The 23,862-nt window shown below is 38.9% G+C and overlaps 1 protein-coding gene across 8 annotated transcripts in view; it reads right to left on the bottom strand.

Moving 5' to 3' along the window:
* The window catches only part of pard3ab (par-3 family cell polarity regulator alpha, b), a 115,610-nt gene that overhangs the window by 44,241 nt on the left and 47,507 nt on the right, over positions 1–23,862 (bottom strand). For 7 of the 8 annotated variants that reach the window (XR_013304145.1, XR_013304146.1, XR_013304147.1 and 4 more), the window contains exons 6-14: positions 21,448–21,536; positions 19,636–19,719; positions 17,231–17,356; positions 14,656–15,035; positions 11,105–11,244; positions 9,869–9,997; positions 8,714–8,743; positions 1,929–2,117; positions 1,237–1,407 (exon numbers count right to left, since the gene is read on the bottom strand). Coding sequence is in view for 5 of the 8 variants with exons in the window: in XM_077614726.1 (XP_077470852.1) it covers positions 1,237–1,407; positions 1,929–2,117; positions 8,714–8,743; positions 9,869–9,997; positions 11,105–11,244; positions 14,656–15,035; positions 17,231–17,356; positions 19,636–19,719; positions 21,448–21,536 (1,338 nt within the window). In the remaining 3 variants the exon portion in view is untranslated. The remainder of the gene's footprint in view (positions 1–1,236; positions 1,408–1,928; positions 2,118–8,713; positions 8,744–9,868; positions 9,998–11,104; positions 11,245–14,655; positions 15,036–17,230; positions 17,357–19,635; positions 19,720–21,447; positions 21,537–23,862) is intronic. The other variant, XM_077614727.1, reaches the window with a different exon arrangement.

A 23,862-nucleotide genomic window follows, 5' to 3' on the forward strand; every position in this document is an offset into this window, starting at 1 on the left:
ACGGAGACGAAAAAATATACACAATTCCGTACACAAAAATGTCACACACGTACAACATACACACAAATGTCACACATACACAGATGCATAACATACACAATTCCATACACACAAATGTCACACAAGCACAGACGCACAAAACATGTCGAGTAAAAATTCAACAAAGCTCCGGGCTTAGAGCAGGCTTTCAATTAGCAGATGGGCCAAGGGGAAATCTAAAGTTTGGTAGAGGCAAGATGAGAGTGAGCGAGGCAGCAGAGGAGAGAGCCAGAGGCTCTCACGTACAGACACAGACACAGACACAGACACACACACACACACACACACACACACACACACACACACACAAACCTAGCCAGAAGGGCTCAGCTGTTGACACTGTGTCCAAACACGAAAGAAATGGAGACTTGTGCAGTGGCGCTCACTTCACAGCCCCAGTTTTTTCGAGGCAGTATTGCTTGAAGGGCTTTGAGGAGATGTGCCTCGAACTGTGTGAGAGCTTTGAGAAATCATACATCAAAACTCGCTCCGCTTACCATGCTTTCAATTAACTGGCCTACGAAGCAAGCTTGCATCAGGAATGTCGATGGAGCTGAAACTCAAGTGATAGTGTGGAGTTCCACCAGAATTTTCTTTCTATTTATTAGATCGGGTTTTCATCATGGTATCATTTCAAACATGGACTTTCACTACTTACTGCCACTAATGGTAGTGCTTACCCTCTCAGTAAGATTGCGCTCTCTGAGGTGTCAAAACTTCTTTGGACTTATGTGAAATTTTACTTCTATGCTCGCATGCAACCCACATGTGATGCTTTGAAAAGGCACTGCTGTTACAGTTTCAGTCCAAGTTGGGGTGTCGCCATGGCTGGTAGTGGCTAGCATCACTACACGCTTGAGTTTCCTCTGCATTTTATGGCCAATTCCAGTCACCAGTTTCAATCAGATTCAACCACTTAGTTTTTGATGACGTTGCATGGCACCATTTTAGAATGAATTTAAAAGTAAAATGATTTTTTTTCTTAATTTTGGGAATCCAAGGGGCATGAAACAACCAACTTTACATTGTAATTTCTCAGGGAGTTAAATAAATGTTAAAATGTCATTAAGATGCCTAAATCATTTCTCTTTTGACTCTACAAACACCACAGTTGAAATGAAAATGCTGACTGACATATTTCAAAGAAAGAAGACATATTTAAAGCAATTTTTTTCCCTCTTTCCATCCGTGATTTACCTGGTTCCTCTTGCTGTGGCGTCTGGCAACGATGAGCTGGATCATGCCACGTTTGTTTCCTTCGAGAGACATTGATTTGCGCAGAGTCTCCATGGCCTCCTGGTTGGTTTTGCCCAGCAGTGACTCGTTGTTAACGGCGATCAGCTGGTCGTTCACGTGCAGGCGCCCATCCTGGATGAGTAATGTAATTTTTGCAAACAAGTTAGCACTAGCTTTAATCTAAACTTTTTCCGTTCTTTTTTAGTTTTGTAAAGGTTAAAAAAAATCATTCATTCATTTTCTGAACCACTTTATCCTCACGAGGGTCGCTGGGGGAGCTGGAGCCTATCCCGGCTGACTTGAGGTCGGAAGCAGGAGACACCTTGAATCGGTGGCCAGCCAATCACAGGGCACGAGGAGACGGACAACCATTCACTCTCACACTCATACCAAGGGGCAAATTAGTGTCCAATCAGCCTACCATGCATGTTTTTGGAATGTAGGAGGAAACCGGAGTACCCAGAGAAAACCCACGCAGGCCCGGGGAGAACACGCAAACTCCACACAGGTGGACCGACCAGGATTTGAACCCAGGACCCCAGAGCTGTGAGGCTGATGTGCTAACCACTCAAGTCGCCGGGCCGCCCGGTTAAAAATCATACATATTATATATTATAAGGAAATATTTTAATTGTCTTAGCGAATGACCCAACCTTGCACGCGGCTCCTCCGTTGATGATGGATTTAACGAAGATGCCGAGGTCAGCATGGTTCTCTTTGGACCGGTTCCCCTTGACGCTGACACCCAAGCCAGCAGAGCCCGAGTCACTGAGCGGAATCTCGAAGGTCAGAAACTCGCGAGTTCCATCTGGTGTCAATACTAGCTCATCCTCCTCTGGCTTCTGCCCAAAAGAAAAAAATAATTGCCTATTATTATTATTATTATTTTTTAGCATTTAGAGAAAATAGGCCTTGAAAATAGTCCCCAATTTATGTCTGTACAATGGTACCTCTACTTACGAATGCCACTAAATACATGTTCAGGTTACGAAACACTGAGATACAAATGACCATTTCAATATACGAAAACATGATCCAAGTTACAAAATAGTCCAAAACATAAATGCATTATCTGTATCTGATATTCTATTTTGTCCTGCGTCCTGCTTGACACTTTGCTGACTTCCCATTAGGGCAGGGGGTTCTTAATCTGGGTTCGATCGAACCCTAGGGGTTCGGTAAGTCGGTCTCAGGGTTCAGTAGAGTCTCTGCTTTAAATTAATAATAATTTGAGTTTGTTTTTCTTGGGTTTATGAGTCACATTTAGAAAGTTTACCACAAAGATTTGAGGGGGAAAATGAAGAAGAAAAAAATCGCACAAAACACGCTGTCAAGGCTAGTCCATACTTTTCAGCTAAATACATTATAAATCACTCACTTCAAATGATTCCCCCCTGCGTCCATAGTTTCATTGTTTTTTGTTCTTTTTTTAACACACTCAACATTTCACTGCTTTGTTAAAATACTGATGATCATTTTATGATGGACCTAAACACACCTTTTAACTTGTTTTGAAAAGTTTAATTAAAATAGTTTTTACAGAAGTCTGACCCTCAGAGATCGTTAACAACCAACAAAACCTTTAAAGTGGCAAAAAAAAAATATTTGGGTCATTTAGGGACATTCAAAGACCCTTTTTTAACCTGAAACTTTTGGAAAGTGGGAGGGGGAGAATGAAATTTATGAAAATTTAGATGAAAACCCTGAGCATCAAGTTCATTGTCTTGGTTGAAGTCTCTTTTTCTGCAGCCACAACAGGTGCTCATGTCTCTTTTCCACTCTGTCCCGACAATAAACGGCATTCTCTCCGGCTCGTTATTTGACAGCTGTCCTCTGAATAGACAGGCTGCGCACATGCCGCCGCTTGCCAATTATCGAGCACGCTTAATGAATTCAATCACCGGGCTCGCTGTCGGCGCGCTATTAGCTGCCTTTGTTTTTCCGGGAGGAGGGAAGAGATTGGAATGAATGGAGGAAGGAAGGATGAGAAAAGACAAATAAATACATCCTAGAATTTGGATGGCAAGAATGAGTGTGTGTGTGTTTGGGCATCTTTGCCTGTACTCATCAGCGAGTGTGGAGGAGTAAATAATAAGACAACAGGAATGTCGTTAATTTTAAGTCCGGAATTCAATTACGCACATAAATCAATCCTGTTACGCAAAAAACGATTACAATAAGCACATGGGAAATGATCTGTTGAGAAGGGAAATAACACAAAATAGGCCATGTGTCAGAAACAAGTTGGATTGGGATAGAAAGAGCCCTCGTAAAATCCTACCAACCATAATGGCGCACATCCTGTTCGCTTTCAAGCACAGGAACTCGAGACTTTCTTGCCTTTGTCTTTTCATGTCACAATTTAATATCATAAAGGTCAGTGAAAATTATGACTAACTTGTGCTCACCTCCAGTGAGTATGGTTGCTAGAATGAAAATGGCAGACATCAAATTTTGTGCAGTGGATTTTTTTTTGTGCGCTGTGATGATCGACATGTCTGCCAATTTGTTTATTTCTAGAACAGGTTTTTAGAGGACGATTTTTTTTTATCTTACAAGGGAACAATGTGCAAAATGGATGCGTATCCAAATAAATTGGCAGATTTCCTGATCATTTTAGGCAGAACTCCATTAGATGCTCTTGTCTGCCAGACAATGACAGAAACATCAATTCCATTTCATGTGCAATGGCAAATGGTTGCTTACAGCCACCGTGGCTCAGTTTCTGTTCAATTAAGACATTTTCGTCCTTCTCGGTATGTTCAACATCTGCACCAAATTTCATGTTTACTGGTGTAACTGATGTTGATTGGTAGTCGTTACCATTTTTCCAGGAGTGTACTGACTATATCAGTGCAAAATAGCTGCCTCAAGAAAAATCATCGCACGTGGTAATTCTGAGATAGTGTATGAATCGAAAGCATCGTCAGCTGGATTTCACATTCCGAAATGGTGTTGCCTGCACGTAGACAAATTCAAAAAGGAAGTCACATGAGCAGTACAAGGAGGAAGTGTGTCTGTAGCAGTCTAGTCTCTGGGTGCAATAATAGCATGAGATACACATTACGCAGGTATCAAGGCTGATATTTCAATGATCGACCGCAAGACCTTCGATCAGCTTTAACAACTAATGTGATGTGCTGACATGGTAAACACTACGAACACATGTATCAAGGCTACTCGCGTCTGGCCAGTCAGAGCACGTTTAACTACGGTAAGATGGGGGCACCCTGAGCGAGAAACGGCAGGCACAAGTTGGTTTTTCCATGTTTTATGCAAGATATGGTTTATTTTTTTCTTGAATTTTATTCATAGACGTCACAATAAATTTTGTTTACCGTTTTATTTGTCTATCTTTTCTCAATTTTGAAATAAATGACTGTATCGGCACATTGTCTTGTGTTATGGCGTTTCCTCTTTGTCACCTTGCAGTTTCGTGCATGTCAAGTCTAACTTGTGCGCATACAAGCCGTACTGTTGATCCAGTCATCATTTTTTTAGCGACAAATACGGCGTACATGCGATAAAATATGATAAGTCCTAAGCAAAAGGGAAGATGTTTTACCCCCTTAAGTGGTTATAAGACTAGTCATATCCACTCTGTTTGCAATAACACACACATGCACCCACACACACAAACATAACTTGCAGTGTCTGGAGTGATTAGCGGGTCAGCAGCCATGTTCAACTTGGATCCAACAGAAATGACATCTTGACAGAAGAAAAAAAATTGCTGCCGCGAGCCAAATTTGTCTCTCAAGTAAAAAGGAAAAATACACGGCAAAAAAGAGGAGACTTGGAGATAGGTGAGGGAGAGTGGGTAGGAAAAAAAGGAAGCTAGAAGTCAATAACAGGAAGATGGACAAGAGATGGGGAAGGCTATAAGGAGGAAGTGGCCAGTGTGGAGATAAGGAAAGCAAGAAAAGATATGTGATGCATTTGTGGAAGAAAAGGAGAAGGCAATCAAGGAAAGACAAGTTGAAAAGAAATGCAGTGGTAAACGGTGGCTTAGGAAAGAATAGGAATCAGAAAAAAAGGAAAACGGAAGGAGCTTCACGGAGAGAGGAGGAAAGACGAAGAAAGAATAATTCTCTCCTCTTTCCTTTCATCTGCAGTGGTGACAATGGCCCTGTGGCTGTCGTCTCCGTGGCGACGTGACCGCCCAGACTGCGTGACAGCAAGACGGCATGCACGAGCACCAGGTGGTAGGCTGCTGGATATCACCCGATATGTCAACGCGTGCATGACAGTCAATCCCACACAAATACACACGTTCACGCGCGCTCAGTTTTTCCCATTGACACACACGCAGGTGACAGTAACACAATTCACACTCACTCCACATGTTCGATAACGCAAATTTCCACTCAGCCAGTCACATGGCAGAAAGTCAATGGATTTAGGCACACAGACATGGTCAAGAAGGTCTGCAGCTGTTCAAATGAGGCTTCAGGGAACAAAGGCTATTTAACTGACGGAGCGTTGTTGGTGCCAGAAGTGCTGATTTGAGTATTTCAGAAAGTGCCAATCAATTGGGATTTTCACGCACAATCATGTCAAGGGTTTACAGAAAATGGTTTGGAAAAAAGACGTAAATATATAATAACAGTAACTTATATAACCACTTGTTACAATTGATTTATGCAGAAGAGCATCTCTGAACACAAAAGGCATCAAACCTTGAGGAAAGGGGGCTAAACCAGTCTGGCCATTCTTCTCTGACATCAACAAAATATTTTCGCCGACAGCACTGCATTTGTCAGAATCCCAATATATCAAGCAATTTTTCTAATCCAAATTTTATCAACAGGAATCCAAGAAACACCAAAAAGTATTTCAATATCAAAATTTTCACACCAACAATGCATTGCAAAAAGTTTCTTATAATATATATATAGTAGAGTTGGGGCGATATGACAAAAATTGTTATTACAATAAAAAAAATGATATCGATATTTTCTTTTTTCTTTTAAATTTGAAACTTCAAACTTCTGTGAATAAGTAAACAAATGACTTTCCTAAGCAACAACTTAGATCTTTTAATGGATCGGACCCGTGTTGTCCTGCATCTCACAATCGCTCATTTTGGCCTTGTTATTTTCCTTTTGCGTTAATGCTAGTTAGCCTCTATTGTATACATGGTAAAAACACGTTTCCCGTTCATCCTCTTCTCCTGAGCGTTGGTCTGAAACTAGCATTCATCTCGCAACAACGCCTCCGTTCTCCGTAGTGGTCAAGTCGTGTTATTACAGTTTAAAATTATTGAATTTTAATCGAATTTTTTTATTACTATTGTTGACCAAAAATATTTCACAATAATTATCCTTGTCGTTTTATCGCCCAGCTCTAATATATAGTATACATATGTATGTTAAACACACAATCAATCACTAAGCTGATCCCAAAATTGCTCACTCACACACACTTGCTCACTCATTCACGATCAACAGGTCCCACAAAGTAGCCATCCCGATTGGCTACGACAATGTCAACGACCTCATTAAATGCTTCCATTTATGCCCTACCGCGCTAACACATGCTAACAACAGATGGCCGTGAGGAGTGTGTGATTCTGTAGCTGGCTACCTGGCACAGTGCCCGCGCATTATTGTTGATATGCTCGATAACATAAGAAGCCACTTCCCAGAAGCCTCTGCCTAATGGCCTCCACAACACAGGGAGCTGACGTCTGGCGTTATGGCGCCATTACGCCGTCATCATAACAGACAGATAACCATCGTCACTAAACCGCTGCTGTTTAGGCCAGGTGTTCCTCAAAGGGGTGTGTTAAAGTGTGTGTAGAAGAGCGAGTGAGCGTCAGTCCGTGATTAAGTGTGTAATTATCCAATTTTTAAACGCAACCTTACATCCGAATCCCACATAGTGCGACTGCCCTGCGCTCCACCTGCGTAACGGCCAAGTTTTACAATGCCCTCCTCCGTTCTGTCTACCTGCGGACTGTATACATGCATGCACAAAACAAAAGACCTTCAATTTTTAGTAATTGTATTCACTATATAGGGGTGAGCAGTTAACACATTCAGCAAAATTAGTAAATATACAAAATAAATTCAGAGCTGGAGTTGTTGCTTTTTGTCAATATAAAGGTTGCCCTAAAGTGATGGGGATTTTATTCAGTTTGTTTTTCAATACGATATGATGCCATAGAGCCCATTAAAATTTGAGATTTTTTTTTTTCTACAAACACACAAATGTAGTTTATGTGTATATTTTTATAGATATAATTATATATATATATACATATATATGTATGTGTATATACATGTATATATATATGTATGTATATATATATATATATATATATATATATATATATATATATATATATATATATATATATATATATATATATTGATATATGTATGTATGTATGTTTGTGTGTGTGTATGTGTGTATGTGTGTATGCATGTATATATATATATATATATATATATATATATATATATATATATATATATATATATATATATATAACTGTTTTCAGTACTTAAGGTACTATTTTAAAAACATTCCCCCAATAATTTTGAATTTTGTGTAAACATCATTAAAATGAGTCAACAGTCAGAAGCATAATATATATTTTTGTTAAGAACGTTTACTTTAAAAGAAAAGATATTTCTGCCATTCTATTCCTATTTGGTGGTTGCTTAACTGGGAGACTTGATCCGGCAGGATGTCAACGGATCAGAAAATAGACATGTTCCCTAATTTTGTCAGAGAGGATGGGGAGTGAAGTGGAGCTGATCCGAGTATATATAGAAATGCTCATATTTAATAAAATGTCAAAGTATATATTGCGCTGGTTGGATCGGAGCTGAACTCAGTCGGATTAAGTGGGATTTGGGGGTTACAGTGACTGAAGTGACCCACGCGGCTTGGTGGAAATGCGTCTTGAATAATGATAGCCCGACTGAAAACTTGGATTGGCAATGGTGTCCAAGGCACCTGATAGCAAAATGCTCTAGAGATGCCCGATGTTCACAGAGGGCTCAAGGGCATTTATGAGCAGAGTAATTACCAAAGCTTGTGCCCGGTGACACCGAAGTGGGTGCACACACAAACTTTGCGTTCAAGGACTCACTCTGACTTTTTCTCTCCGCTCCCGACTTAGGAATTGGATAAAAAATAAAAAAAACAAATGATTTTTAAGATTCACCTCAGGTGCTGGCACCCAGACAGCCCAACTCACTCGCTGCCTACAAATGAAGACTTTTTATTCTCCCGCCTTCGGTGACTGACATCCAGTCCATGTAAGATGATTAGGAATAGCCAAACTTTCCTTTTGCTTGGGTCTAAAACTCAATCTTTTGTTTTCTTATTTCTTTTGATCCACTTGTCACAGATTACAAATGTCCATGCAAAGGGGATTAAATAAAGAGTAAGAGGAGGGAATGCGTCGGATTTGGTGGGGTCTTACCGAATCTCTGGGGCTTTGCATCTCGCCACCCTGCCGAAGGTCAAACAAAACAATAAGCACAAGTCACTAAACAAAACAATTTTTAAAGGAGCATTATCTAATATTTGCATTTCAATTATGCATTAAGTGGCACCAATATTTCAATAGACAAAGAAACATGTATGTTAGAAATAGCTCTACCACAGTCAAATAACAAGCCAATATTTTCCTCATTTTAAATTTTATAAAAAAATTACATATACATAAAAAAAATTGTATAGAATACACAGACATACATTTTTTTACCATTCATTTACCGTACTGTTTATCGTATCTTTTGCTACTTTTAGTTTTTTTTTCAATCACATATTTTCAATAAATAAAAAGGTAATTTTATTGCAATTCCACATCATTAAACAAAGAAAATTGTTACTGTAAAAAGACTGACTGAAGATTGAACGAGGGTACTCCTTTGTCATTCGATATCTGTCATTGTAAATGTCAAAGTGACATGAAATTGCGCGTAATATCACAAAAACCTCCACCCTTGGAGAAACACTGAATGACCCTCAGCCCTCTTTTGTGAAGCGAACCTCTTTTTTTTGCCCTCATCTAAAAGACACTTCTTTGGCCAAAAGCCTCTTGATTGACACTCTTTTGACCTCCAATAGGAACGTCAACACGAGACAGGGAAAAAAGCTAAGCTACCCGTCACCTTAACAAGCTTTGAGGCCAAGAGAGAAGCGCATTTCAATGCAGACTGGCCCTCCAATATCGCCTGTGTAATTACCAGCGCGCTTATCAAAGCAGCTTTTGAAGCCAGCAGATGTGTGGGATATCACGTCTCATTTACCATACGGGGCAATTAGCGCCAACATCTGGACGCCTTTGAATTTATTAAGAGTTAAGCACAAGATATCCCAACAAGGCAACGTGGAGACAACAAGTCTGTTTTTAGTTATTTCTCTTGAGAATTCACAACTATGCTTTGTTTCTTCGGACTCTAAGTTTTGCATTCAGGAAATAACTTTCTAAAAAACAAAAAGATTATTAAAATTGCTGAATACAGCAACCAAATTAGTATGTTTGGATTAGGTTGGTCTTTTTTGTCGTTTACCTAGCGCCATACTTTCAGCAAAATCAAGCGAGAGATTAAAAAAATTGAAATTAACGTACCACTTCTCGAGGGAGGAAGTTCTCTTCCTGTCGGAGAACCAGCAAGCCCACCGTACCCCCCATTGGCGTAGCCCTGAGGATGGATACCACTTCCTCCTGGCTGCGGCCATTCAAATCGACACCGTTCACCTGGATGAAAGTGATATTCGTTAATACTCACATGATACTTTTGTTACTTTATACGCTATAAATGCCACACATGGTTATTGGATTGGATAACTTTATTCATTGCGTATTTGGGAAATTTCGTTGTCACAGTAGCAAGAGGGTGAAGATGCAGAAATAGGAAAGGCATTTTAGACATAAATAGATAGGTAATAAGTAAGTTAATAAATAAATACATTAATAAATATATAAATAAATAAGCGTGTTGCTGAAATATATATGTATATATATATAATTTATATTTATATATGTATACACATACATACATATACACATACGTGTACATACATACATATATATATATATATATATATATATATATATATATATATATATATATATATATATATATATATACACATATATATATATACATATATATACATATATATACATATACATATATATACATATACACACATATATACATAAATACACAGATGTACATGCATGCATGCATACGGTAGGTCTTAACACTCAGCCATTTGTTTTGTTAAAGAGCCTTACACAGTATAATGAAATAGAGTAGGGTTTTCACCCACCTTTTGTGAAATTTAGGTTTACAAACAAATAATATATTCCTAAATAAGGTGCTGTTTCATTGTTTCCAATTTAAGATCTGGATACTTTTTGCATAAGAGATGAAGATTACACAACAAATTTTCCAGTAGAAAAAAAAATACAACAACACGATCCTCTCCAAGTCCTATTCATTGAAAAACAATATTGAAAAGTTTGTGATATTTTGGTAGTATCCAAAAAGTTTGGACTTGCATTGTTCAAGTGCAAAGATGGTTGAGGACAATGATAATAAAGAGGTCACAAATTGACAAAGACGATCAAAAATTACCATAACACGTAACACACCGCTACAGGATCTGATTTTTTGTTGAGGTACTTTCTTGTCCAGGCATTTTTATAGGCTTTAGATGTCTTTGTGAATATAGCTATCATGATCTACAGAATTGCCCCATATCATCAGTCGAGATTGTTTTTATTCATTCAGCACTATTACATTGGAGAACAAATTGGTTTTCGCACGGACATATTTTCCATTCACATCGTGCTCACCTCCAGTAATCTGTCGCCAGCCTTGAGGCGTCCATCTTGTATGGCAGCCCCCCGTGGCAAAATGTTTTTAACGTAGATGGGCGCCGAGCCCCCGAGGGGGACGTCACGCGACGTGATGCTGAAGCCCAAGCCTTCTGGCCCTGTAGGGGCAAAAAACAAATTTGAGCACGTCAGACAGGAAGTCTTTTTATAGCTAACCATCTTGAGACAAAACAAAAGAGTGAGGCGTAACCAAGTAGGAGTATTTTAATAATTTAGACAATCATAGCATGTTTGTTTTATTTGAATTCACCATGTAGCTGTGTAGGATATTTCTATTCCTAAAATGGAGCTTAATGTAACAACCAAAATATTAGAACCAATATTATAAGAACCCCAGGAAATCTGCCTTAAATGGTAGTTTCTAACAAAGTTGCAGACTTCTATTTGGGAATGGCTTAATGAAACAATTTTGTGGACTGCTCATGATAAATAATCTTACCAAAGCCCACATTAAGTACAGGCGAGTTGTATTTGCATCCCTCTGCAAGATATTTCACTATTTTTAACTTTTTGGAGCCTGTCAAGTCCTCCCTCTTCTGACCCATTTTGCCAAAGGAAAGGAAGTTCCCTCATAATTATGAACACCTAATATAGGGTGATGCCGTCTTCCTACAGAGATGCACATCACCTGAAATAGTTCATTGGTAGTGGGAGAAAAACAAACAAAAACAGCCAAAATTGTCCATCAAAATTAAATCGGCGGACTGTTTCACCATGGGTTCATCAGATGTATTTGTTGGTATACTCTTTTTACACATCTAACAGATGAAAAGTGACAGGGAAAGTTTTATTCTTTAAATATAAAAGCCATTGGACCAATTAAAACGGTCACTTCAAACTATACGATAGAATTCTGGATGATTTTAGGAGCATGAATCCCTGAGACTATTTTATTGGTATACTTGTGAGTGACTATTTACCAAATCTTTTGTGAGTTAATTAAACTGATTGTTCGGAAAGGTCTTGACTTGAGTTATGTGTTTATCAGAAGTCAAACAGACAAAAAGAAAACTTGACATTTCATCATTTGAATGCATTCATCTGTCTAATATACATAAAAATTGGCAGCTAATGGGATACGTTTCACCGGCAACTCTGTTGTAGGCCTAAAAATAGGCCTTTGAACTAAATTTCCACTCATGACACGCATCTGACAAATTTCATATAGCTTAGTTCAAGTGGCTAAAGGGTTTAAATTTAATAATTTTCCTTTGAGGCACATTGTTTTGGAAAGAACTGAATCAACATCCTATTATAGAGACAGTTAGGAGAGGAAACGATGACTTATCCTCCATCCTGTCCAGGCAGCTCTTGTATTAGTGCATGGGAATAAATGCGGGAAGCAACAAGCTGGGACTAAGTGGACGTTAATTATACAAAGGTCAGCGAGACGTTGACAGTGTTGCCAAGTTAGAGACTTTTCTGAGCCCTCTAGAGACTATTTTTCTAAAAAGTGACAAGTGATTAATTCTTGCCAAGAAACTGACAACCTGAGCGGAATCATGTCCACATGGTTTTACTAACATACGCACGTAGTCTTTAACACAGTGAGGAGGGTGAGCAGGAATTTCTGGCAAGTAAGCATGTCTAAAAATAACCAAGTTTGATCTTGATAATGTACCATGTCAAAGATTAATCATACCCAAAGGTGCACATTATAAAAAGAACCTAGTAGGCTATTTAAGTGTTAATAGTTGAAATGTGTTGTGAGATTCAAAAATGAGATTTAAAATATTTCCCTCATTGTTTTTAGTCAAATTTACAATGAGTGTAATGTATGTATACATGTGTGTGTGTCTATATATATATATATATATATATATATATATATATATATATATATATATATATATATACATATACATATACATATACACACACACATACACGCTTACACGTTTTGCATGAATTAAACATACCTATATATGTATGTATGTGTGTATATATATTATATATATATATATATATATATATATATATATATATATATATATATATATATATATATATATATATATATAGATAGATATTTCATTCATGCAAAACGCGTATTTATTTAATTTTTATTCATCAATGTCTGGAATGTCTTTTCCTGTCTGTATTCTCACCCTCTTGCTACTGTGACAGTGAAATTTACCGAATACAGGATGAATAAAGTTATCAAATCTAATCTAATCTAATTCCACTTGCACCGACTAATAGTATTATATTCAAAATAAATGATGGCCAGAAAAAAAATAGACTGCGAACCTTTGACATAGGAGAGATAATGTGTGACTTAAATCCAAACACAAAAATGATTGGTTCGTGTTAACATTCTTGTCTAACAACATTCTAAATTGTAAATAGCACAAAATTTACATTTTGACCACAAAAGAAAAACTGCTTTTGAAGGCCTATTATTGTGCAGGTATGCAATATAGTACAATTAAATTATGGTCCCATCTGAGTTGGGGTTTGTAGACATAGCCACCGTGCACTATTGTGTAAAAGTTTTGTCACTGAATCAAAATCTGAAATGTTATTTTTCACTCAACTCAAGCAAGATGCGCATTGAACGCCAGCAACCAGATGTTTGCGCTTGATTGTTGTCTTGCTAGCTCACCATCAACAATTTTCTTCGCTGCGATTTACAGGATTCAAAGGTATAAACAAGGCGGGTGTTTAATCCACGCTGGGAGCAGAGGGATTAAGTGGAAACAAAACGACATGAGGCAAACGATCCCCTTAAGAGACGTGGCGCTAATCTGCCGAAAAACGTCTGCTGCGGCGAGAGACTAGAGGGAGGATCCGGCGAGGAGATTTTGGGGTGAGGACCAGACAACAAGAAGCAGATGCTATTGTTTTTGCCATTGATGCGGCCGTAAGGGAATGAGGCTGCAGTCCGGTCTTTGTCGCGGTTGAGGAGGCTGCTAAGCAACAAGCTTTCTGCCTACTTCCGTGGCTGACACCTTGGCAGGTAAGTGCCACCTGTGTCCGTTGTAGGCGAGGCCAAATCGCAGCGCAAATGGTATTGCTCCATCTACCTGTTGCTTTATTTGATGTAGAGAGTATTGGAACATGATAAACCTACAAAAATTGAAAATTAAATACATATTTTCTGCACTATATAGGCGCACCGCACTATAAGGTGCACCGGAATATAAGGCATACATGTATATGTACATATGTGTAGTAGTAAAGGTTGTTATTCATTCATTGGATGGAGCTGTAGTAGTAGTGAGTTGTGTTAAAGTTCCAATAAATGGAGCTGTAGTAGTAGTGAGGGATTGTGCTATAGATGTGGCTGTGCTAAAGAGAATTTCATACAATGATTAACCAATATTGATCCATATATAAGCACATCAGATTATAACGTGCCCTGCTGGGTTTTGAGAAAACTCAAGTCTTTTAGTCTTGCGTTATATAGTGTGGAAAATACGGTATATGAAGTGGTAAATAGTTATTGATTCCAACCTTGTAATAGTTTTTTATTTCAATCTAAATCTCTTGGAGTTTGGTTATTTTACCTTTCTTGAGCTGAATGTTGAGCCGCCTCCCGACTTTCTTGTATCCTGGTGTTGGGGTGGACGTTAGCGCCCTCTGTGGCGAGTTGATCTGTCCAGTAGGAGGTTTGGCAGCGGACATGGCAGGTGGGTGAGCAACAGGCGGGACGTTGTCCGTCCTATCTGGCTGTGTTTGCCCGTGCGAGAGCTTCTGAGAGCCGAGCCGGGACATCCTCGGAGGCGCAAGATCTGCAGATGCCGGGTCGTTGCCGAAGCGGCCCGATGAGTACGCTGGGTTTCTGTCGGCCTGGGACAGATTCTCGTAGTGGGATTTCAATGAAGATGGGATAACGTGGAACATGATGACAGGAGAACGCATGGCTTGGCGGAACATGTTCTGGGCTCTGGAAGGAGAGAAAATAGGAGTCGAATAACGTTTCACATTCATTCGTCTTCCACATAAAAGGGGACATTGTGTGAGTAGTAAATTGAAATGAAGAACTTTGTAAATTGGTTGGTCAGTAGAATGAAGACTCAAGTAGCTTGAAGTACTTGATGTATGAAAACAGGTCAGCAGATTGGTAGCAATCAAGTAGTACGTTTGTAGGTTGACAGTAGGAACGCTTCACATTCACTTGGATGCAGACACTGATTATTTCTATGTCAACGCCTAGCATTGTTACCATTTGACATTAATTAGGACCCCATGGCTTAATTTTATGATTCTCACACTTGGATAAATGAAAAAACCTTTCCGCCCCCAAGAGTTGGATGCGTTTCAGAAAATCCCCTCTAAAGCCAGCCTCCGACCCCCTTAGACGCTGTGAACTGATACAGCAAAAGCCTTCCCAAAGGAAGCTCATGGAGCAAATCCTCACTGGCACCATTTGCCGCACTCCATCAAACATTGCCATAACTTGTCCAGAGAGGACATTAAAGCGTGTGGGTCACAAGACTTTTATTGCAGCCCGTGCCGTTAAAATGTGTTGTGAAATTCTTGAAACCGTTTTTCACACCATTCCCATGAGAGGGATAAAGTTGTAGATGAGGTAGTTGATGAACATAGGAGCTTCTACAGAAACATCATCTGGATGCACTTGTGGCATCAAAGTGACACTTCCTGAACAGAATGGTGCTGCTTTTACACTGTTTAACCTCCCATTTGAGGGAAAAAATAAGTCCCTGAAGTGTTTTAAAACCCTGCAATACTGGAGCTCGCCAATGGAGGCGGTCTTCAAAACGGAGCAATTTTCTACTGCGACCCAATTTCACGCTCAAAATAAATAAATAAAGCCTAGTGTAAATTTTGGATGAGGATTGTATGTTGGCACATTCGCTTAATGACAGAAAAAAATAACTTCAATTAAAAAAAAAAGTCAACTTCACTTTATTTTCAAGGTTCCGTGTTAAACTACCGCTTACTGCTACCCAACATTCTAAAAAAGATAGACTTTGGCTAAGTAGTGTGAACTCAACATTATGAGTAAATATGTAAATAATATATAGTACTTTGCTCCAACTGGGATATGGACCAAGGCTACCACCATGGCAGTGGCGTGCAGACAATTGAACTTAACACCTTGACTGCGCAGTTGCCAGGTAGCCTTTTTAAAGGCACCATTAGTGTTGCTAGGGCTCAGTTCACATGGATCATTTCAAATTGTGTTTAATCAGAATTTTATGTATGGCCATAACCTTCATCATGCAAGTTAATCCAACTCATTTATCAGTTGAATCTGGTCAGTAACCATGCTAAGAATATTTAAAAAAATTAAAAGTCTTTTTTAAACATCAATTTTTCTCCACACAAATTAATGGGATCAGCATTCACTAGTTCCAGGAAGCACCATGAACGTATCAGTCAATATGGAAATAATATAACAATAATATTGTAATACGTGGCTTTAAATTGCCCCCAAAACAGGGAATTTTGCCCTAAGATTAGACACATTACACTTACAATTTTCATTCTACGGCTATGCCACTAGTTAATCGTCATTTTTGGAATATTCTCTCTTAGTTTCTGCCTGCACAGTCCCATTTTTACAGGACTGCAGTGAAGATTAACCTAAAAAAACCATCCTTGCATATTCACAAGGCTAATGTTCCTGACACCGCTTGAGCGCTACAAGCGGAACAGCATAGAAAACTCATGTTTTGGGCGGTGAGGCTTCCTTAAGCCCATTAGCAAGTAACTGTGAAGCAAGTGTGTGTGTGTATGCTATAACTAATCAATTATAGGAATAAATGCATGAAAAAAAACAATAACTAAAGATAAAAAAACACTACTTTCTCATTCATTGAAGAAGCATTCAGGTGGGAATCTAAAGAGGAGCTAGCGGGTATTTAGGTAGATGGGGGAATGATGCAAAAAGTGGAATCAGTGGTAAAGGAAGCATGAATGTCCTTTTTTAAGAGCTTTTTTAAAAAAGGAATCACAGCAGAGAGGATTGCAGGAATCGTATCAGGAGTTAACGTTAGCTCAGCACAACCCTGAGGCACAGCAGGAGGAAAAATACAGGAAGGAAGAGTGGGGAAAAACTGGGCGAATGAAGGCCATCAAAAAGTCCTGCAGCATGGCCTCCAGAAGCGATCTTACTGTTCAAAGCGGATGCTGCGCAGGTCCCCATTATTGATTCTGACGATACAGTCGTTCTCCTGGAAAAGGGCCAGCTGCTGGGCCTTGCCGCCTCGCTCCAGACGCTTGACCAACAAGCCAAGAGTCCTGCAAATGGCCCACAAGCTCAATCACAACAATGGAATATGAAAATTCTGAGTGGCGGGCTCAGGGTGGCGAGCTTGGAGTGACTGCTCAAAAAAAAAAAAAAATCTACCCAGCATTCCAACTCACTTTTAATTAATGGCTTAATAATAATAAAAATTCAATAAATAAAAAAACAATCTCAAATTGCAATTAAGCCTGTCATCAGAGGGAAGCATAAATAAAGACAATATTCTTGGGAGGATAAAGAGTTCAAAAAATGAATGAAAACAAATAATAGTTTTGAAAGTGTTATTACTTATGTTTTCTTTGGACTTTGTTGACTACCATGTTTACTGCAAACAAAGTGTGTTTTTTTCCAATTGGAAATCTTTGCGGTGTTTGTCTGCAGATTTCATGTTTGTAAAAGACTAAATGCTAACAAATCCATCAAATAAACGACATAACTGGCAGCAACATTTTTCTAAATCAATACATTTTCTATTCATTAATTACTTATTTACTACAAGTTACTTAACATTGAATGTGGGTCTGAGAATCCAGAAGAAAACTTAATGTGATTAATGTCTTTATGAATAAATGTGACTTGTCCTGACTTTCATAGGGGAAATCAAGGCCTTGAAATGTGGCTTTTTTCCAGGACCTCTGACAACAGGTGTGAAGGCCATTAACGTAAATAGATAAATCAATCACTCTGGATCAGAAAGGAAAGAAACGTCAAAATATATCTGGCTTATCCAAAAAGTGAACTCCTTGGTAGAACCAAATAATCATCAATAATTTAATTTATCAGAAAAAACTCTGACCTTTTTAACAGCTTCCACCATAAAGACTATTTTTGGCAGCCAACCTAAGGTTTGTCTTTCACACTGTGACAACATGAACCACTAAGCCGCCACGCTTGTAATCCGGCAAACTGTTTTAAGGGTGAGAGGCTAACTTCACCTAAAAAGGGAATGGCGGATTACAGAGCCAAAAAGGGAACTTGTGGGAAAAAGATTTAAGAAACCCCAATAGTCGTCAACCAACCTTCTGATAAGCTTTTTTTCCCACCCCATCTGAAAGCACAGCACCTCTGTATATTGAGTAAATTGTAGAGTTTAACACCGGCCTTAGCTTCTAATTCAATAGGAACGAGAATGTAATTACGGCGGAGGTGCCAGAGTTCAGGAGGGCAGAAGAGTTCAGAAACATTCCCGCTGATTGGATTTGAGTGGGAACACAATGTAATTTGCCGGGAGAAGGGCCTCTACTTCGCTTGATGAAAGCGTAATCTTAGAATAACGCCTGCCCACACATTTTTCCAATTAAGGGAAAAGTATGTTACAAGTATGCTTTTAGCATGATTGAGTCAGACCGTGAAGAATAGCGATACCATCGCTACCCGGACAAAGTTTTCCGTCACAGCGTTTTATGTTGGCTCCTCCGCCTGTCTGGGTATATTCAAGCCAGATGCGAAATTCCGCATAGTGCCGTTCTGGCCTTCCTCCAGCTGTGCTCATTGTATCCTTTGAATCCCGCAGAGAAAACGTGACGGGAGGCCCGCAGATATACGACGGTCACCTGCAGGCGTCAATGTGCAATGATGGATGGCGGCGAACAGACAAATGGCTTCACGATGCAGATGAGTGTTACCGCATCAATGAATGGTGACATGTGGGCGATAAAACGACATGCTCCGGGCCCAAAATATATTGTTACTGTTTGTTATGGAAGCACGTGATTTCCAATCCCATCAAGGAATACTGTACTCGTATCATTGTCATGGTGAACATTTTTTGTTGCAAAATTTTAGTTTCAAGAAAGACTTCTTTTTTGTAAACAATTGGGTTTGTTTGTTCTTTAAGTTTTTTTTAATTTTTTTATTTACAATTAAATGACAAAAGCCACTTTTCAAAAAAAGACTTTCAGTGTTAACTAAGTTGGCCATTGATGAGTGTACTTGTCAATTAGGATATTTAACTAGTGCTGTACGTCTGATTATTCTAATTATAGAAGACAAAAAGAAATGAACTTTTTTTCCCAAATGAAAATTAAAGTATTATATTTAGTTTAGTTTGGTGTACAAATATTATAATTAGATTTGGTTTTGAAAAACCTGTGAAATGCTTTAAAATGGTTGCCTATATGGGGCCAGTTACCATGTAAATGTCTAGCTATTTTTGATTTATTAACACTGAACAACTTTAAAACAAGTTGGTGCAAGGGTTTTGAAAGCCAGTTCTTCCTGTCTGGATGGGATTCTTTGTTTATATTTAGTTGTCTTTTTTATTTTATTTTACCTGCGATCTCTGCCACTGAAAGGCACCACGTGGATTCCCAGGGGACCACCGTCGTTTGTCACTTCCACCACATTGATTATGTCTCTGTGTTAGGGGACACCATGTGAGCAGAAGGGAAAAAAGAAGAAATCTTTATGAATCAAAATGAATGGGGAAAATAAAAATCTAGAGTGGAAAAACCTGTGAAAATGTGAGAAACACAAGCCTTAAAATAAATGCAATGTGTGACAAAAGTAATTTTCGGCCTTTGGAAGAAACTCTTCCAATTTTTCTCATTATTGAACCCGTGTGCGGTCGATTGGTCGCCGGTCTTTTGGTCGCGGTCTTTTGGTCGCTCCGACCGCGACAACGGGCGACCAAAAGACCGGCGACCAAAAGACCGGCGACCAAAAGACCGGTGACCAAAAGGCCGCCGACCAAAAGGCTGACGACAAAACAAGGTAAAACAACACGGTCTACGCATCAATAAAAGCCAACAATGGCCATGAGCAGTTTCACTGAGCCGACGTGTGAGTGTATAAGAGTTTGTATGTACATGCGTTGTCCCTTTAAGAAGCTACGTCCGTCAGGGTCTTAGCAAGTTCTCCAACAAAAAACAATAAAAGTCCGGGAAATTTTGAGCTTTTCTTTAGCCTAATAATGACTAGGGCATTAAGTATGACTAAATAGTAATTCACAGTTTGTAATTAGGGAATTTGAGCAACAATTTAAATGGTAATTAAGACTTACCTTCCGGGCGACCAAAAGACCGGCAACCAAAAGATCGCCGACCAATCGACCGTGAACCAAAGTTGGATGGGTTCAAAATTTGGGGCCCTGTCAGCGCACGTTTTAATTACAAAACCAGAATTCTTTTTAGGCAACGGGTCAATCTAAATGTATATTTAGACAAAAGGCTTAAGAATGTATTAATCAATCAGCAGTTCGAATCCAGTTCTCTGCCTGCTCTTAAGCATTAACCCTGAACATATTTCCCTTTTCAATCCCTGTTAGTGTCCCAATGCTTTTGTCCACACTGTACATTTTCTTCCCGTAAATTTTGTTCCTGGCCTCACATCACTCTTCAGATCAGTTTCATTCTTCACACCTCACGTCTCCTCATACTTTTGAGTACACCTCCAACACTTCTGCATAGAAATGCCAATTTTTGTCACTTTTAAATGTCCCAAAGTAGTTGTTTTTTCAAAATTCCATCTTTTCTCTGTAGGTGTCAGCCATTCGTGCCTTTTCCAATAACAAGATGCAAAACAAGTGCTTGCATTTGCAGGTGAGCGCTACAAGACATCATACGGCTGCCTTGCCGCTTTGAGACAATAACTGTGATTAGTTGGCGGGGTGGGGGGGTTGAACAGGTTGCCTTGTTGACAAGCAAGAGGCATTGGAACAGTAATAATAATAGCAAGAGCATACCTGCATATGAAAGTGGAACGACGAGACCCACAAGCAGACACACTTGCTAATAACATTGGCGGAGTGGATGAGTGTGTGGGAGACTGTGGCGCTTTGCTCCCACTCAGGAGTGACGAGCTTGAAAATGACTTTTCCTATATTGGACCAGTTTCTAAGAGTTGATTTGTATTGGCCTCCAAATAATACATTAAACCACTCATAAGCCCTCGATATTGGGCAATGGGTGAAATTGCATTACGAACTGAAAATGTGCCACAATCTTTCATTACAAGAAAGAATTTCATTCAAAGGACCAATATTCCTAACTTTTTTGGGACAAGTGTATATTTATTCAATGGAATAAATTTTAGTATTCAGGTGCAAGTGTTTTTAGCAAATGTCAAGGCAATTTTAGATACTCACTCGAGAGATCTGGCGGTTGGGTCCAAGCATGTGTCGGCTCGGCCTACCGGTTCGATGCGGCCATTTTCTTGTTCTCTCGCCTCGTCCTCCTACCACCAAACAAAAGAGAACAATTGTAAAATCAGACCAAATGCTAGCCAAGCAGCAAATAAAAGTGTTTAATGACTAAGCCAAACACAACATTTTCTTCACGTTACATGTATGTCTATATCCTAATACATTATCCAAACTGTCTTCACCTTTTCTTCAATTTGTGTGTATATACATACATATATACACACACACGTATATATATATATGTATAATGTATATATACATGTATATAAACACACACGTATATACATATATATATATATATATATATATATATATATATATATATATATATATATATATATATATATATATATATATATATATATATATATATATATATATATATATATATAAATAAAAACACACATATACATACACACACACACACATTTAAAATGCTGGGGAACAAAACAAGTTTATATAAGAAGAAATCAGTGAAATCTCAACGCCAGAAACAAAGAAAAAAGTTCAGAATATTGCCAGTGAAGGGGAATAAATTGTGTAGAGTAAATAAATAGATTTTTCGGCCAAAACAACCAGTCTTACTGGATCATTCTAAAGTGTTGCACGGGGTAGTAGCAGGAAAAGCACACAATGCAACACACGACACTAAAATGTAAAAAAAAAAGTGTGACTTTGCACTGCACTTGTATTAAAAACACACATTAAGGTCAGTGCTCACTAACACCTCTGTACTCTCACAAAGGAGCATACATTTACTCAAAAGCACAGCCTCTTCCAAACAGAGCCTGGTTGGCAGCAGAAATGAGCAAGATTTTTTTTTTTTAAAGCGATCATTAAAATTAGAGGGCTACACACACGGGCATCAGCCTCATCAGTATGAAAATGAGCCTTGTGCCACTGCCGCATGGTAGCCATGACACTTGTGGGGGTACTCGCGGGAGCCCGCCGACGTGGCCCATTGACGCGTTTTATCCTCAAAGTTACCCTTTCCCTGTTCTCTCCCGCTGATGACATTCTCCTGAAGGCAACAAGTGGAGATTCGCAATAGCTAGGCAACCAGGGATTCAACGCTGTATTTCCAACTTTCCATTTAAAAACAGGAAGAAAAATAGCTATATACAGTGTATCTGAACACCCTGATATAGTGCAAGTCCCCCCCCACTTAGAAATCATGGAGGGGTCTGACATTTTCATCGTGGGTGCATGCCTACTGTGAGAGATTATCTAAAAAGAATTATCCAGAAATCACTTTTTGTTTTTGTTTTTACTCTTGCTACACTCTCACCATTATGCTATCTTCATGTTTTTGGTGACCTTTTGAATAAACCGTTTCCCTTTCTTCAAAATTAAAATTGTTTTACACCATACATGTTTTTGTTTCGACTATTACAACAAATGCATAGTGTTATTTATGTTATAATATTGGCAATATATAACGGCTACTTTGGGACTGCTACAGAAAAGTAAGCCAAAACCACACCAATTTCATTTAAGATTTTCAGTTTGTCTTCAGGAACATGAATATTACAACCAATCCCTACAAGAACTGACAATCTACTGAAGAGGGATTCATCAAAGGGCATTTTGGTTATGAATGCAGAAAGCTCACAGTTTGATATTATTATTCATGAACACTGTGAAACAAAGGGATAGATGGACTCCTAGTTTAATAGGCTTGGGGAGCAAACCAGGGAGCGAGAGCTTTATTTCCAGGAAAAAGCAAACAAGATGAGCTTTCAATGTGGCACGCTCCCAACGTTTCCTTCTTTCAAAACATGCTATCGGCAAGGATCTGGCGTCACGCTGACAGTTGCACTTGGCATTTCGAAAGCGTACGTACAATTGGTTAGATGAGCGACCATACAATGTAATGGACCCCAATAATAGGATGTTAACACAATGTTATGCACAGTTATAGTGAAAATAGGGATTTTAATTCAGTCAATTCTAGCTAGCCCTCTTGAATCGGACGTTGAGCAACATCCATATGTAGAATACACCTGATTTTTGTTCAGTTAACGATCAGGTTATAATTTGGGGTTATGGTTTCACTGTCTGTAAACCAGAATTCCTGTCAAATATAAAATGCAATATCGGGTAGAAAAATATTTTTCTCTCTGAAGACGTTATTAGACCTATTCTGGGCTAATGTTGCTGTTGTAAAAATACACATTTATAGCACAGGATATGTATTTTATATGGTGGTGTTTGACTGACAGGTGGCCCAAGTCAAAGGGGCAGGAGACATCTACATTTGTCCAGGTGGACCATTGCGACTTCCGTGGTAACAGTCACTGAAAGACAGGCATTGGCTGGACAGCCGTGAATGATTCATGGATGAGTTTGGAGGAGCTG

This window comes from Stigmatopora argus, chromosome 12 (genome assembly GCF_051989625.1).
Source record: "Stigmatopora argus isolate UIUO_Sarg chromosome 12, RoL_Sarg_1.0, whole genome shotgun sequence".
Taxonomy (NCBI): domain Eukaryota; kingdom Metazoa; phylum Chordata; class Actinopteri; order Syngnathiformes; family Syngnathidae; genus Stigmatopora; species Stigmatopora argus.